Source organism: Echiichthys vipera, assembly GCF_963691815.1.
Source record: "Echiichthys vipera genome assembly, chromosome: 19".
Classification (NCBI taxonomy): Eukaryota; Metazoa; Chordata; class Actinopteri; order Perciformes; family Trachinidae; genus Echiichthys; species Echiichthys vipera.
In genome coordinates this window covers 25141646-25157011 of record NC_139844.1, presented here as the reverse complement: position 1 = coordinate 25157011, position 15366 = coordinate 25141646, and the positions used below count along the sequence as shown (strand labels likewise).

The 15366-nt window shown below is 46.8% G+C and overlaps 1 protein-coding gene across 1 annotated transcript; it reads right to left on the bottom strand.

Annotated features, from left to right (window-relative positions):
- Nucleotides 1-4493: 4493 nt before the first annotated feature.
- Nucleotides 4494-14393, bottom strand: pnocb (prepronociceptin b; the record flags this gene model as incomplete). Its single annotated transcript, XM_083933700.1, has 2 exons — nucleotides 4494-5138; nucleotides 14256-14393. 2 exons carry the CDS (start codon nucleotides 14391-14393, stop codon nucleotides 4494-4496), a joined length of 783 nt encoding a protein of 260 aa, XP_083789826.1.
- Between the last annotated feature and the right edge of the window lie 973 nt (nucleotides 14394-15366).

Here is a 15366-nt window from a genome sequence, read left to right as displayed (position 1 = left end):
TGCACGCTTCATTTCACCCCTCTGCTCTTAATGGTGCGTTAAAGGTGGTGTCACTTAAACCTCCTTTCCCATCCTGCAGCGTGAAACACACCCAGTGGCCCTGCAGGTTTCCAGATTCATGCACTTACGTACAGTTGGACGTGACGTGAACAGATCTGTGAGGAGCCCCGGGTGGAGTACTGTGCTGTTTGGGAACTGACTGGGGATCAGTTGCTCTTGCTCTTGAGTCTCCCCTTTACCCTCCTGTTCTCCTAAGGGTCAATTTGCCCCCATTTAATGTTTAACATCTCTAAATAATGAAATTTTTTTGCTTTATATTTATGACTTTTCCTCATTTTATGGGGACAACTCATAAAAAACCTTAAAATATCATGATTATATATATTTTTTATTGTTCTTATCGTACATGGACTTGTGTCATCGGTGTTCCTTTGGGTCAGTTTGATAATCTGGATGATTTAATCATTATTATTATCGTTTATTTTACAATTCAAATATTATATGAGGTCAGATTCATGCTGCTGTCCTTGATAACGGACGTTACTTTCATTCCAGATGTTACAAATAACACAAAATAGCACTTAAAATAACAGACTTACTTTAAAACACACACACAGAAATCCCTCCATGCAGTTTAACATCAGTGATATTTTTCATTTAGTTAAATAAAAACATAAAGTACTCGACTTCACTGGAGTCACACATTGATTATGATCATTTTCCAGATGTTTAAATTTCTACGGTCAAATTTACCCCAAGAATAAATGGTGTTAGTAACATTTGAGGGCAACAGGAGGGTTAAGCAACACTTTAAACTATTGCGCCCTCCTGGTGTTTTTAATATAATTGCAGGGGAAGTTTGGGACTGTACGAAAATGATTTTATTATTCTAATGTTTGGAGTCTTGGTGCAGGGATTTATTCATTTATTTTGGTTTATTAAAACATGAGAAAGAAACAAAACATAATACTCAGAACATAAACTCTTACACAGCTTATACTGATGTACATCTACTGCTAACATGATACCCTCAAAGTGAAAGTCCTGCGTAAATTTATCCCAGGGTCTTTTTTGGCAAATACACTCATCAAGAGTCGCTAACAGCCGGACGTGGCTAACACTGATTAGCTCGGGGCAGCACGGTGAAGGCATTCAAAGGTCTTTTTTAACCACTAATACTGCTGAAAATAACAGCAAACCTCTGCAGCAGCATGAGAAGAGTCCCTACACACAAAACAAAGCACCAATGGGCTCCTTCCTTTGGGGATTGACTTTGGTAATCCACTGTAATGGACTTTACTATGAGAGGAGCTGGTACAGGGGCCAGTAGGTAAGTCTTTAAAACACTCTTTTAATAAACTCTGGCTTCACTAACTACGCTGATGCTGCTTTGTTGTGTGTGTAGGGACTCTTCTCATGCTGCTGCAGAAGGTTTGCTGTTATTTTCAGCAGCATTAGTGGTTAAAAAAGACCTTTGAATGCCTTCACCGTGCTGCCCCGAGCTAATCACTGTTAGCGACTCTCTGGGATTTCTCCGTTAACAGTTGTTACACAAAAAAAACTGTCTCTATGTCTTCTTTGATGAGTGTAAGTGCAGAAAAAGACCCCGGGATGATTTTACGCAGGAACTTCACTTTATCTATAAGACACAACCATGACTCATCAACAACACATGACCTTTTTTCGACAAGCTACGCCGTCCAAATCATAACTAATTAACATAATTTACTACCTGTCATTGTCACAAACGCACATGGATACAAACAACAAAACCACTGGAGAGAAAATGCTCTGGAGCTCAGGTCTGTCGGCCGTCTGTGTTACAGTAATCTATCCTAGAAGCTTTTTTTTTAGCCTCAGTTTATTCAACATTGTGTAGTTTTTACATTCATGGCTGCAGTAAAACATTATTCTCTTATTCACATATTACGGTTAAACGTAGGTATCCTGAATTGTCCTACAAGTCTCTACATTTCCCCTTCCTTTAGCTGTTAATTGCAAAATGAGTCGTACAAATTTGTTTATATCTTTGAGACACTTGAGGGTCATCGAAAGGGTTAAAATAGAATATTCATAATGATGTAGAAGGTGTTGCTTTTCTAAAACATGAATCATAAGGTTCAGCTTCCCTCTCCACGCAAATCATTCTGTACAGTCCCTTAGATGGGGCTAGGGTTAGGGGTTAGGGTTAGGGGTTAGGGTTAGGGGTTAGTGTTAGGGGTTAGGGTAGGGTTAGGGTAGGGTTAGGATTAGGGGCTAGGGTTAGAGTTAGGGGTTAGGGTTAGGACTAGGGTTAGTGTTAGGGGCTAGGGTTAGGGGTTAGGGTTAGGGTAGGGTTAGGATTAGGGGCTAGGGTTAGAGTTAGGGGTTAGGGTTAGGACTAGGGTTAGTGTTAGGGGCTAGGGTTAGGGGTCAGGGTTAGGGGTCAGGATTAGGGTTAGGGGTAAGGGTTAGGGATAGAGTTAGGGGTTAGGGGCTAGGGTTAGGGTAGGGGTTAGGGTTAGGGATAGAGTTAGGGGTTAGGGATAGAGTTAGGGGTTAGGGTAGGGGTAAGGGTTAGGGGTCAGGGGTTAGGGTTAGGGATAGAGTTAGGGGTTAGGGTTAGGGTAGGGGTTAGGGATAGGGGTTAGGGTAAGTGTTAGGGGTTAGGGGCTAGGGTTAGGGTAGGGGTTAGGGATAGGGTTAGGGGTTAGGGTAAGTGTTAGGGGTTAGGGGCTAGGGTTAGGGGTTAGGACCAGGGTTAGTGTTAGGGGCTAGGGTTAGGGGTTAGGGTTAGGGGTTAGGGATAGAGTTAGGGGGTAGGGGCTAGGGTTAGGGGTTAGGACCAGGGTTAGTGTTAGGGGCTAGGGTTAGGGGTTAGGGTTAGGGGTTAGGGTAAGTGTTAGGGGTTAGGGGCTAGGGTTAGGGGTTAGGGGCTAGGGTTAGGGGTTACGGTTAGGGGTAGGGGTTAGGGTAGGGTTGGGGTTAGGTTAGTGTTAGGGGCTAGGGTAGGGTTAGGGTTACGGTTAGTGTTAGGGGTTAGGGTAGGGTTAGTGTTAGGGGCTAGGGTTAGGGGTAAGGGTTAGGGGTTAGGGTTAAGGGTTAGAGTTAGGGGTTACGGTTAGGGGTAGGGGTTAGGGTTAGGTTCTAACTCATCAAATATGATGAGTTATGATCCGTTACACAGACACTTATAATACTGTGAGAATGGGGACTAACAGACACTGGTTTTCTCCTGATTTGAATCATTTTCAGGAATTTTCTGATCTTTTAACTCGACTGTGAAGACGATGCATCATCCATCATGCTCCACATTCATTTCTAATTTCACTGTCATGGCACAAAAACCCACAGAATCGCACACAACATCAATGAGGACAAGGCAAAACTGATCCCGAGTCAGTATCCAAGGGGGAACAAGTGTGTTCCTCAAACACTAGAGGACAGTATTGTTCCACTGAACGGAGCCAGAGGGACCCGTCTTCTCCTTCCTCAAAGAGAAAAGCATCACTTGCGAGGTCTACATCAGGGGTGTCAAAGGGATCCAGTAAAGCAACAACACACCTGACTTGAGTCATGCAATCACCTGAATCGTCTTCACACGGTTGATTTGTTGGATCAGGTGTGTTGTTGCTTGGTTGGGAAGAAAACCTGCAGCCACAGCGACCCCCTTTACTGGATCCCTTTGACACCCCTGGTCTACATCGACAATACCCCGTTAAATGTCAAAAATGAGGAAACAAAAAAGGCATTTTTCAACAAACACAATGAAGCAACAGGAACAAGAGTTGTATTTTAGGAGAGATGCAGAGTTTTGGTGAGTTTGTAAGTTTTAAAACCCAATTTTAAATCCATTGTGCTTCGTTCATTAAGTTCCTAAAGCAGAAAATTAGATTCTTGTATCAGTGATCAAGAGTCTCACTGTCAAACCCCCTTGAAAGCACAGGGCTTGTCCACCTCCAGTCTGATTCTTAATTATAATAATATCTGTGTATGATTCGTCTGTTTGAAACCCAGTAACAAACAGGTCCCTTACACAAGAGCTGGACATTAGTAACAGCTCTCTAAACACAAACTACAGAGTGCAAAAACAACCCGCTGAAGCCGTGACTTCAGTCGGATCCGCACACGCGTGAAAGTGCATTCAACATGGTTTTAAACGTCACACCCTCGGGTCTCACCTCTGGGAAAAAGCTCGCAGTGAAACACTTCTCCAATCTCATTTGGCCCCTTTTTATTATACCGACACACAAAAATATATTCAATTGCACTTCTCTAATTCTTTTATTTGACAGAATGGCATGAAAATATGCGTAATAAGAAGGACATCACAGTCAAAACATTCCTTGTTACTTAGAGACACAAAGAGAGGTGCAGCGAGATGGCAGAGTCTGTTCTTCTGATGACCACGGTGACGTCACACTTCAAACCGGAGCGAGCTTCTTGAAACATGAGTGGTTGAGGTAACCGGGGGGGGGGGGGGGGGGGGGGGGAGTGAGAGCAACAGAAATACATTACAGTGAGTTTTGCCTCCAAACCCGAGTTACAGGGTTGTTGTTGTTGTTGTTGAACCTGCCGCTGCGGCTGCTCCTCATGCCCAGGTACTGCCGGAGCAGCTGGTTCACCCGTTTCTGACTGTTCCATTTGCGGGCAGATTTCCGGACGCCTATGAACCCACCGTAGCGCTTTTGTAGGGGCCTTATGGGTGAGCCAATCAGCTTCCTGTATCCGTGGCGCCCCCTTTGAAAGCCGCCAAACCGTTTGGATAAGGTGACGGCCTCTGAGCCGTCCTCCTCTTCTAGCTGGCTGTCACTCTCCACATTCCTCTCCTCCCTCGGCTTTCTCTCATCGTCCGCCAGACTGAGATCCAGACCCCGCAGGCCCTCCCCCTCCTCAGAGGACTCCAGCAGTGATGAGTCATAGCGGACGGGGCGCTGCTCAAAGGGCGTCTCATCCTGCTCCCCCTCCTGGAAGCGCTCTGCCGTCTGCAGCAGTTCACTGTCCGAGTTCAGGTCGAGAGAGGTCAGCTCCAGCCCCTCTCCCGTCCTCTTGAACAGAGCGCCTCCCTCTGAAAGTGTAGGGTGGTGCTTGATGGCGTGTTTACACACCTCCCATGTGAGCGAAGAGGAGACGCGACCCTCACACTCCAGCAAACACACCTGCAGAGGGAGAAGGAGAAGTGATGTGAGTAGATAGCGCCTTCGTTTAAGTGCCAAGCAATAGCAGACCTCGTCCACAGATGTGCCTGCTCTTTAGGGAGGCTGCCGAACCTCTCGGTGTTTGATTTGAGAGCGTATTGATGCTTTCTCGTTAACACAATGAAAGACACTGACACATCATCTGAAGTGTTAAATCCCCGAGTAGGACCAAGAGGTTCCCTGTCTCCTCCATTCCCAGTGCCATTGATATTCTTCACAGCAAACAGCACTCCTGCCTTCCTCGCACCTCCCTGCTGACTTGCACATTTGTCTGTATTCATGTCCTCAAAGCAATTTCAGTCCAAAGCAACTGGACTTGGTTATTTGGCCAGGAAGACGTTTCACCTCTCATCCAAGAGGCTTCATCAGTTCATGTATGCATCTGACAAATGGCCCCATGTGACTCCAACGACTGTCGTCAAGACTCAACAGAGCAACTGACGAAGCCAAAACCAACTTCTCACCAACGACTGTCACTCTAACGACGGTCGTTGGCACTTGGAGCACAAAGGGTTCCAGTGACATCATCGGCCTTGTGAGAGGTTAAATACCTGGATCTCCGCACCAGTTAGTTGGACCAGTCCAAGCCTGGTCCTGGTCCTGGTCCAGTCCCAGCCTGGTCCTGGTCCTGTCCCAGCCTGGTCCTGGTCCAGTCCCAGCCTGGTCAGATGCGTACATGAACTGATGAAGCCTCTTGGATGAGAGGTGAAACGTCTGTCTAGACAAATAACCAAGTCCAGTTGCTTTGAGGATAACGACGACCTGGACACATGAGAACATTCACAGTCTGTATTCATGTTTTTCCATTTCCCTGCTCCAACGCTGTGATTTATTGTGGGATATGAGTAACCAGAGTCTGTTTACATCTATCGCATACGGGGTCTACGTTCGGAAATACTCTTGCTAATTTAGCTTTTGAGAAGTCTTTGATGTTGTCTTTTGTATTCTGTTTTAATCCATCCATTCATTCATCTTTAACCTCTTGTCCCTATCGGGGTCACGGGGGGCTGGAGCCGATCCCAGCTGACATCGGGCGTGAGGCGGGGTCCACCCTGGACAGGACGCCAGTCTATCACAGGACACATAGAGACGAACAGAGACAGACAACCATTCACACCTACGGGTGATTTAGAGTCATCAATGAACCCAACACCTGCACGTCTTTGGACTGTGGGAGGAAACCGGAGAACCCGGAGGAAACCCACGCAGACACGGGGAGAACATGCTCCACACAGAAGGACCCCAGGAACCAGGAACCCTCTTGCTGTGAGGCGACAGTGCTAACCACCACACCATCGTGCCGCCCGGTATTCTGTTTTCTGCAAAGCAAATTCTGCTGAGTTGACGGTGCAGATACCAGCAATTTTGTGTGATTTGTGTTTCCATGTGACACTGTGGCGCGAACATCTATCAGGGTTGGGATTCTGCCGACATCCTTTAACTGTAGCCGTCCGAGGCAGGGAAAATCACAGAGCTGTGTTCCCGATGAACATATGAACCAAGACACAACCATGTTTGGTTTTCCAACAGGGACTTCCACACTAGTTAGGCTACGAAGCAGCAGCGGTCATCACTCAGCCATTGCACCTACAGGGAGACCCTCCTGTCCAGCGTGCGAGTACCGCAAATAAAGACAAACGATCCTGCGCTCAAAATCACGCAAGTAAAGCAAAGGAAACATGTGTATTTGCGTTTGATGTGAAACCACAGCGTAGGGGAACATATGGTGGTTATGACAACTGTACTACCGAGGTGCCTTGAGCAAGACACTGAACCCCCAACTGCTCTAAGCGCTTTTCCATGAGGCAGCTCCATCACTCTGACATCCCTCCATTTAATGCATGTACAGTCCTAGGTCCTGTTTGTGCGTGTGTGTGTGTGTGTGTGTGTGTGTTGTATGATAACAGAGTGATGACTAATGAAAGGAATGCATCTAATAAAGGAAACACAAATGTTTTGTATTCCTCAGAAGCATGAATCCATGACAGAGCCCTAATCAGACTCATGATACAGATGATCTATCAGAGGAAGCACGCCGCAGACGCCGGCACCCAACAGTGAGATTTCAGGGGAATGTTCGTTTTCATGCTGTTTTTGATTAGAAACTGAAATATCCCCACTGACATCTTGATTGTGTTGTTTTATACTTTATAGACTCTCCAAGATATTGTTTTAAAGACCAGATTTGATCACTAGTTTTGAGTTTTACCTCCCAAAATACTGATGCTAACAGCTGCATGTTAGCAGACACACTGGCATTAACAACGTTATTCTTGGTTAAATGTAGATGCTTAAGGCTTCATTAGTGAGTTTTTTATGGCCACTATAAGTGCGTTTCCATTAGGCTCGAATACCTGGAACGAGGCGGGTCTATCTCGCTGAAACGCCCCTAATGTGCATGAGAGTCTTGCATGATGATCACTCGAGTGGTCGTGTGTTGGACCTGTGTGAGAGCAGGACCAAAAAACGCCCGTTCAAACCCCTGAGGGCGCACTCACACTGTCCATCCGTACCGTGCCCAAAACACGCTTCACGGCTAAAGTCTGGTTCCTTTGACCAGTGTGAGTGCAACCGCTCCACGCCTAGCTGCGGCACGCTTGCCGTCCACGGCCCGTTTGGGAGAGGTGGGCTTTAGTAAAGCACGTTTGCACGTGTACGAGCACGAGCGTGCGCACGTGTACGAGCACGAGGCCTACGGCGGTTCTGAGGTCATTTCCTGTGCGCCTGTTGGGACGTAGAAAAAAGAAGGAGGGACCATGCGCGGACATTTAAAACAATGGCGGCGAAAGGTTCACGTTGGTGTGATGCGGAGGTGGAGTGTTTACTGCAGATTTGGTCGATGAAAAGATTCAAAAACAGTCGACAAGACGCACAAAAACTCTGAGGTCTACGGAAAGATCTGGAAACAAAGCCACGTATCGCCATGACGTCATCGACGCGTGTGACGTGTTACGGCGTGATGACGTATAGGCAGCAAGAAGCATTCTCCGAGGCCCAGGTAGTGTGAGTACAAACGGGCCTGGAGGGGGGGACAAGGACCCTAAAGCACGGGGCACGGGACGGAGGCACAGTGGGAGGGCGCCCTAAAAAGGTGCCATCAGTTAAAAGTTCAATCTGTTGAAACAACTGCCGTCTGTGCGTTTATATGGGCTGTGAAAAACATTAGCTTGCAGCAACATATTGGAAAAAAGAACTTTGACCTAGTTCATGTAGAAATTGAACTTTAAGGATAGTTGGGGTTGAAGGCTCTTAAAATCATAATAAGAGGAATTAATAGTTGCACGCTGTGGTTCCACGTGCACAGATGTACATATTTATAACCTCGCAAAAGTCCTGAGCATGTTAATAAAAGATCTTTGCATCAACTTTAGTGCAGACTCTCTAAATGTATTGTCCAAGGTCAGCACATCATTCATGGCACGCAATCACAAAAAAGTGCCACTCCGCACTTCACACCCAGACCCGGGCTGAGGCAGCAGTCTCTGGAGCTCGATGACTTATGTGTCATGGGAGTTAATGACCGGCGTTCCCACCGTGTTCAGCGTCTATGGAAAGTTATGTTCCAATGGGAGACGTCCATCATTCGACGGCGTCTACTTCTGCAAAGTGATTGACAGCGTAAAATTGGAAGAAATTACAAATCAGTTTGAAGGACAGCAGGTAAATTAGGTCCTTTTTTTTCAGACTCTGGCTCTTCAACTTCTGCTAATGATACATTTGCTCTTGATATATATATCTAAATATAGATTATATATATACTGGAGTGGAACCTTTTCTATGGATTGTCAGAGCTGAATCACTGACTCTGTGCAGTTGTAATGACCTTCCTGTCTCGTGATGGTTGGGCTTCATGCCTGAACACTCACAGTTCTGTACCAGTGCGGCGGTAAAGGACACATGAAGAGCATCTGAAGTTTCTGTTTCATCGTCTTTGGTCAAAATACTTTCAACTGCACAACAAGTTCTGTTTGAGGTTACCTGAAACATATTTGGCCTATTTAAGGGCGCCCTCACACTGTCCTTCCGCACCGGGCCAAAACAGGTTTTGCGGGTCAAGCCTAGTGCGTTTGACCAGTGTGAGTGCAACCGCTCCGCGCATAACTGCTGCCAGCTGACCGTCCACGGCCCGTCTGAGAGAGGTGGGCTTTTGTAGAGCGTGTTTGCACGCATCGCCATGACGCCATCAATGCGTGTGACGTGTTACGGCGTGATGACGTATAGGCAGCAAGAAGCATTCTCCGAGGCCCAGGTAGTGTGAGTACAAACGGGCCTGGAGGGGGGGACAAGGACCCTAAAGCACGGGGCACGGGACGGAGGCACAGTGGGAGTGCGCCCTAAGGCATTGTGAGGCTCCAGATGTCCCACATGAACAGAATTCATATGGATATGACTTGGCTGCAAACTGTCAAACAGACGGTTAACAAAGCTACTTCCCGACACATTGTCGCGTCAAACCAATCCATCACCATTTCCCTTTGGTTTAATCCTCCATCAATGCGTGTGACGTGTTACGGCGTGATGACGTATAGGCAGCAAGAAGCATTCTCCGAGGCCCAGGTAGTGTGAGTACAAACGGGCCTGGGGGGGGGACAAGGACCCTAAAGCACGGGTGCTCCCTGCGACCTTGGACTGGGATCTCTCCCGGTGTGGTCGGCCCCCCAAAGGGAGCTTCCTCTAGCCTCCTCTGTACTTAAGGTCTCGCTGCCCGGCCATGTCTCTGTAGTGACAGCTAATGTTTGTGTAGGTGTGAGTGTGTGTGTGTGTGTGTGTGTCAGCGTGGCTGTGTGTGAATGTGTGTATGAACGTATACATATGTGTGTGTGTGTCAGCGTGGCTGTGTGTGAATGTGTGTATGAACGTATACATATGTGTGTGTGTTTCTGTGCGTGACTGTGGGGGGGGAAGGGTTCTTTTAACTTTCTTCTCCTGATTTTATTTGATGTTTCTCTTTTTCTGTACATCTCTGTGAGGCCCTTTGCGACACTTTTCTGTATGCAAAGCACCATAGAAATAAATAAAGGTTGATTTGATTAACATTAAATAATAAATAAGACCGGGTTATCACTTAAAAACAACAGTGCATCACTTTCTTTCTTTCTCGTCCGACAGTAAACGGGCTAAACTCATCTCTCCTTTCTCCCTTGTCTTAAACTCCGGAGCCCTCTGTGTTAAAAATCCCAGTTTGAGGTAAGAAGCAAATCCCATTTACTCGTCAAATCTCGCACAAATGAGATAAATTGCATTGTTATCGGGAAAAACCTGCTCACATCAAAGGGATGAGGGAAGAGGGAGTTCCGCTGTGAATCTATCAACGGAAATTAATTATCCATCGTAAATGAAATGAGCACACCAGGGGATTCTCCACGTCAGATCAATGGAGCAATCTAAAGGACTTTATGAGTGAGAGGAGACGCGTGTGTGTGTGTGTGTGTGTGTGTGTGTGTGTGTGTGTGTGTGTGCACGCAGTTATGTATTTATATACTTGTGAGGGCCAGGGGATGAAAACAATGTGAGGATGCTTTAAAGGCTTTAGTCAGGAGAGAGAGAGCACACTTCAAGGTTGGGCTTAAATACAACGTCAAGGTTAGACGTGTTCTGCCATCCGTCGAATAAAGCCATTAAAATACCAAATTAATTAAGATTAGGTTGTTGTCGGGTTAAAACGTACGTATCTAAGGGGCCACCCCTTGGTGCCGTCCATGCTGCAAACATCAATCCGGCGCGTTATCTCGCAAAACCTTCTGGGATCTTTTGATGTGGCTAAAACAAAAAGGAAGTCTAATCTAATCACACTGAAGGACTTCGTCACACATTTGAGGATTAAACCAAAGGGAAATGGTGATGGATTGGTTTGACGGCAACTTTGTTAACGGCCTGTTTGACAATTTGCAGCCAAGTCATATCCATAGGAATTCTGTTCATGTGGGCCATCTGGAGCCTCACAATGCCTTAGGGCGCCCTCCCACTGTGCCTCCGTCCCGTGCCCCGTGCTTTAGGGTCCTTGTCCCCCCCTCCAGGCCCGTTTGTACTCACACTACCTGGGCCTCGGAGAATGCTTCTTGCTGCCTATACGTCATCACGCCGTAACACGTCACACGCATTGATGACGTCATGGCGATGCGTGGCTTTGTTTCCAGATCTTTCCGTAGACCTCTGAGTTTTTGTGCGTCTTGTCGACTGTTTTTGAATCTTTTCATCGACCAAATCTGCAGTAAACACTCCACCTCCGCATCACACCAACGTGAACCTTTCACCGCCATTGTTTTTAATGTCCGCGCATGGTCCCTCCTTCTTTTTTCTATGTCCCAACAGGCGCACAGAAAATGACCTCAGAACCACCGTGGGCCTCGTGCTCGTACACGTGCGCACGCTCGTGCTCGTACACGTGCAAACGTGCTTTACTAAAGCCCACCTCTCTCAAACGGGCCGTGGACGGCCAGCTGGCTGCAGTTATGCGCGGAGCGGTTGCACTCACACTGGTCAAACGCACTAGGCTTTAGCCGAAAAACCTGTTTTGGCGCGGTGCGGAGGGACAGTGAGAGTGCGCCCTTAGTGCACACCGGAGGCTGGAGTAGATCTGACAATCAACACCCCTAACTACTGAATCAATTATCGTTTTGAATCGAGAATTGATTTGGGATCAAATCCTGAGACACCAAAGATTCACGCCGCTAGAAATGCCAACATGCAAAAGACAACATGCAGAAGCTGCTCAGCATTATGTAAATTATAGCTGTAGCACAGATGGTTAGCACAGATGTAAACAAAAGCTGGCATTTCCCTTGTAGATTAGCATTACGCAATGAATGTAGCCAGTGGAAGGGATGATGCTATGCAAAGCCTGACGTGTGTGCATGTCTGGGTGTGTGTAGGGACGCATGTGTAGGTGTGTGTGCACTAATAAATCAGTGGGTTCGGACATTATAACAAACACCGGCGGCTTCACACACACACTCTTTCCGTCTAGAGAGGGAAACAATGGAATTGCTCAGTGGATTCCATCTGTGGCTCGATGGGACGGCGGCTAACACAATGAGGAGCTGATAAAATGTGTCAGTCACCGGTGAACGCCGGTGTGAGCCCGGGCTGATGATTCTGAGCAGCAGTCAATTACACAGTTCTATTACAACTCCCCAAAAAGGTCCCAGCTGTCTTTCTCTGCATCATTATCAGCTAAATTAGCCATCCTACAGCTATTCACGTGGGCGCCCACCGACTATTTTTACCCGCTGACGCGTCTCGCACTGTTTGCAAATGAGATTGTGTGCTACGCGGAGGTTTTGGGTTGAGTTTGCGGAGCGATGGTGTTCTCTCTTTCTCTCAGTGCAGAGGTTGGTTTCTTCATGTTGGTCACGAGTCATTGCACAAGCGCTGCAGATACTTTCCCCTTCCAGTATGAGACAGAAACACTATCTCACACATGGTCTCAAAGGGCCAACTGTTGATAAGCACAAAAAAACAGCTTGACTCCCTTTAGCCCACAGAGTTTATCACTGATCAGTCCAGTGCCCCTTTAAAGTGAAAGTCCGGCATAAAATCATCCCAGGGGGGTTTTCCGCAAATACACTCATCAAATCAGACATCAAAACAATTTTTTGTGTAACAACTATTAACGGAGAAATCCAGGAGAGTTGCTAACAGCTGCTAACAGCCGGACGTGGCTAACAGTGATAAGCTCGGGGCAGCACGGTGAAGGCATTCAAAGGTCTTTTTTTAACCACTAATGCTGCTGAAAATAACAGCAAACCTCTGCAGCAGCATGAGAAGAGTCCCTACACACACAACAAAGCAGCAACAGCGTAGTTAGTGAAGCCAGAGTTTATTAAAAGAGTGTTTTAAAGACTTACCTACTGGCCCCTGTACCAGCTCCTCTCATAGTAAAGTCCATTACAGTGGATTACCAAAGTCAATCCCAAAGGAAGGAGCCCACTGCTGCTTTGTTTTGTGTGTAGGGACTCTTCTCATGCTGCTGCAGAGGTTTGCTGTTATTTTCAGCAGCATTAGTGGTTAAAAAAGACCTTTGAATGCCTTCACCGTGCTGCCCCGAGCTAATCACTGTTAGCCACATCCGGCTGTTAGCATCTCTCCTGGATTTTTCTCCGTTAACAGAAAAAATTGTCTTGATGGTTTATTTTATTTGATGTATTTGCAACTTCATTGAAATACATTCACCTCTCTAATTCCTGTCCTCTTAAATCCACACACACACACACACACACACACACACACACACACACACACACACACACACACAAGCCTGACTCAGATGTTAAAGTTCCTGATTTCTGATTACGAGTGAACGCAGCATAACTGTAAGTGTCACTGACATGGCGGAGTATTTACATCCAGCCTGGTAATGTGTCGCCACAGACACAGATATTGTAATACTCAGCAAAAAGGCAAGTAGAAGGGTTTTCATTAGTGGGTCACATGATCAGTCAGCATTGTTTTAACTCACACTGAGATAGAGAGGAACTTAATAGATGAAAATGTCACGGAGTAAAACTTTAAAAGGTGGCTGTGAGGGAGGTAAAAAGCAGGGAAGGGGCCGTTACCTCACCACTTTACACCCAATTAGGCATTGCGACTAGTGTGATTCATTTATTTTATAATCTCTCTTCTCTTGTACAGAGGCTTTTTGCCTTTTATTGACAGAAAACGTTTCATTGTTACGCGTTTTAGCTCCGCAACCAACGTGAAGTATTGGTAAAATACTTTAGGAGACTGCTCTGAAACATAACATGTCACGGCATGAGAAAGACATAAAAATCACATCATTCTCCCCCAGATTAACTCCCATATACACGGACGCACACACACACACGCACACACACACATGCACACACACACACACACACACACACACACACACACACACACAGTGTTGACAAATCGGATGCTGCAGGGATTCATGACGACAATCACAAACACAAACATCTCAGGGTGTTGAAGGCTTGGTGATGCTGACACACACACACACACGCACACGCTCATGCACACACACACACAAACACACACGCACACGCACAAACACACACACACACACACACACACACACACACACACACATATACTCACCATAGTGTTGAAGGCTTGCTGCAGCTGCTGCTGCTGCAGGAGCAGACCGCAGGCCACACATTCCCCCTGGCAGTCACTGCGTCCAGGGGTGAAGAGACAAGCGAGCAGCACCACCAGGTACCACAGAGGGATCTTCATCGCTCAGCACAGCCACACAGGCAGGGACAAACAGGGGCCCAGCAGGTACGAGAGGAGAGTCCAAACCACGGGGCCAGCGGATGGAGAATCTGGGAGATAGAGCCTTTGGGATCTAGATCCAGGGGGAGAAAGCAGAAAGAAGCAGGAACATTGCGTCAATTCCAGGAATCATAAGCTGGATTTGGACGCTCGGTCAAAGCGTTGGCGGTGAGAGAGTGTTCAGCAAAACACCAGGAAATGGACAATGTGGGTGGGATGGAGAGAGAGCACAACCTGAGGCAACACATGAGAAAATGGGTATTTAGACTCTCCTACAGGCTGCAGGGGTGGATCGCTGATGGGGTTCCTGCAGCAGAAGTTGGAGATTTGCGTGGAGAGATCAGGGACACCGTGCGTCACGCCCTGAGTCAGCAAAAGCTGCTTGGTAGAGGCTACGAATGTGTGAACCAGGTGCACGGTGTTCGATGCTTGACCTCCACTCCCCGACCCCCATCTGTCCTGTCCCTCACCACTGTATCATCCAATAACACGTAGACACAAAGACATAACAGCCACTCACAACATCATAGATTGCTTCTGCCCACAGATTGTTGCCTCACCAGAAACATATGCAGGTTTATGAACCAAGGCCACGGCTAAGATAGACCAACGTACGTAACGGAACCGCTGGCTGGTATATTAGCCCTATCTGCCGCAGTTTCTTGTCATTTTACAATGCTTTTACAGGGCGATCGCCACCAAAGTGCAAGTAGAATTAATTTACACAATTACACACACGAATCTACAATCGAAATTTCAAAATAAAGTAAGTTTAAAGAGAGAAAGCAGTCAGAACGTTTGGGCGACACTCAGCCTGAGCGGCTCAGGTGGTGGTTTACATTCAACATGGAAATGAAGAAGACTTTACGCTTTATTTTGGAGCTGTTAAAGCATGGACTTTTATTGTGAAGGACTGAAGTTTGGTCCTGGATGT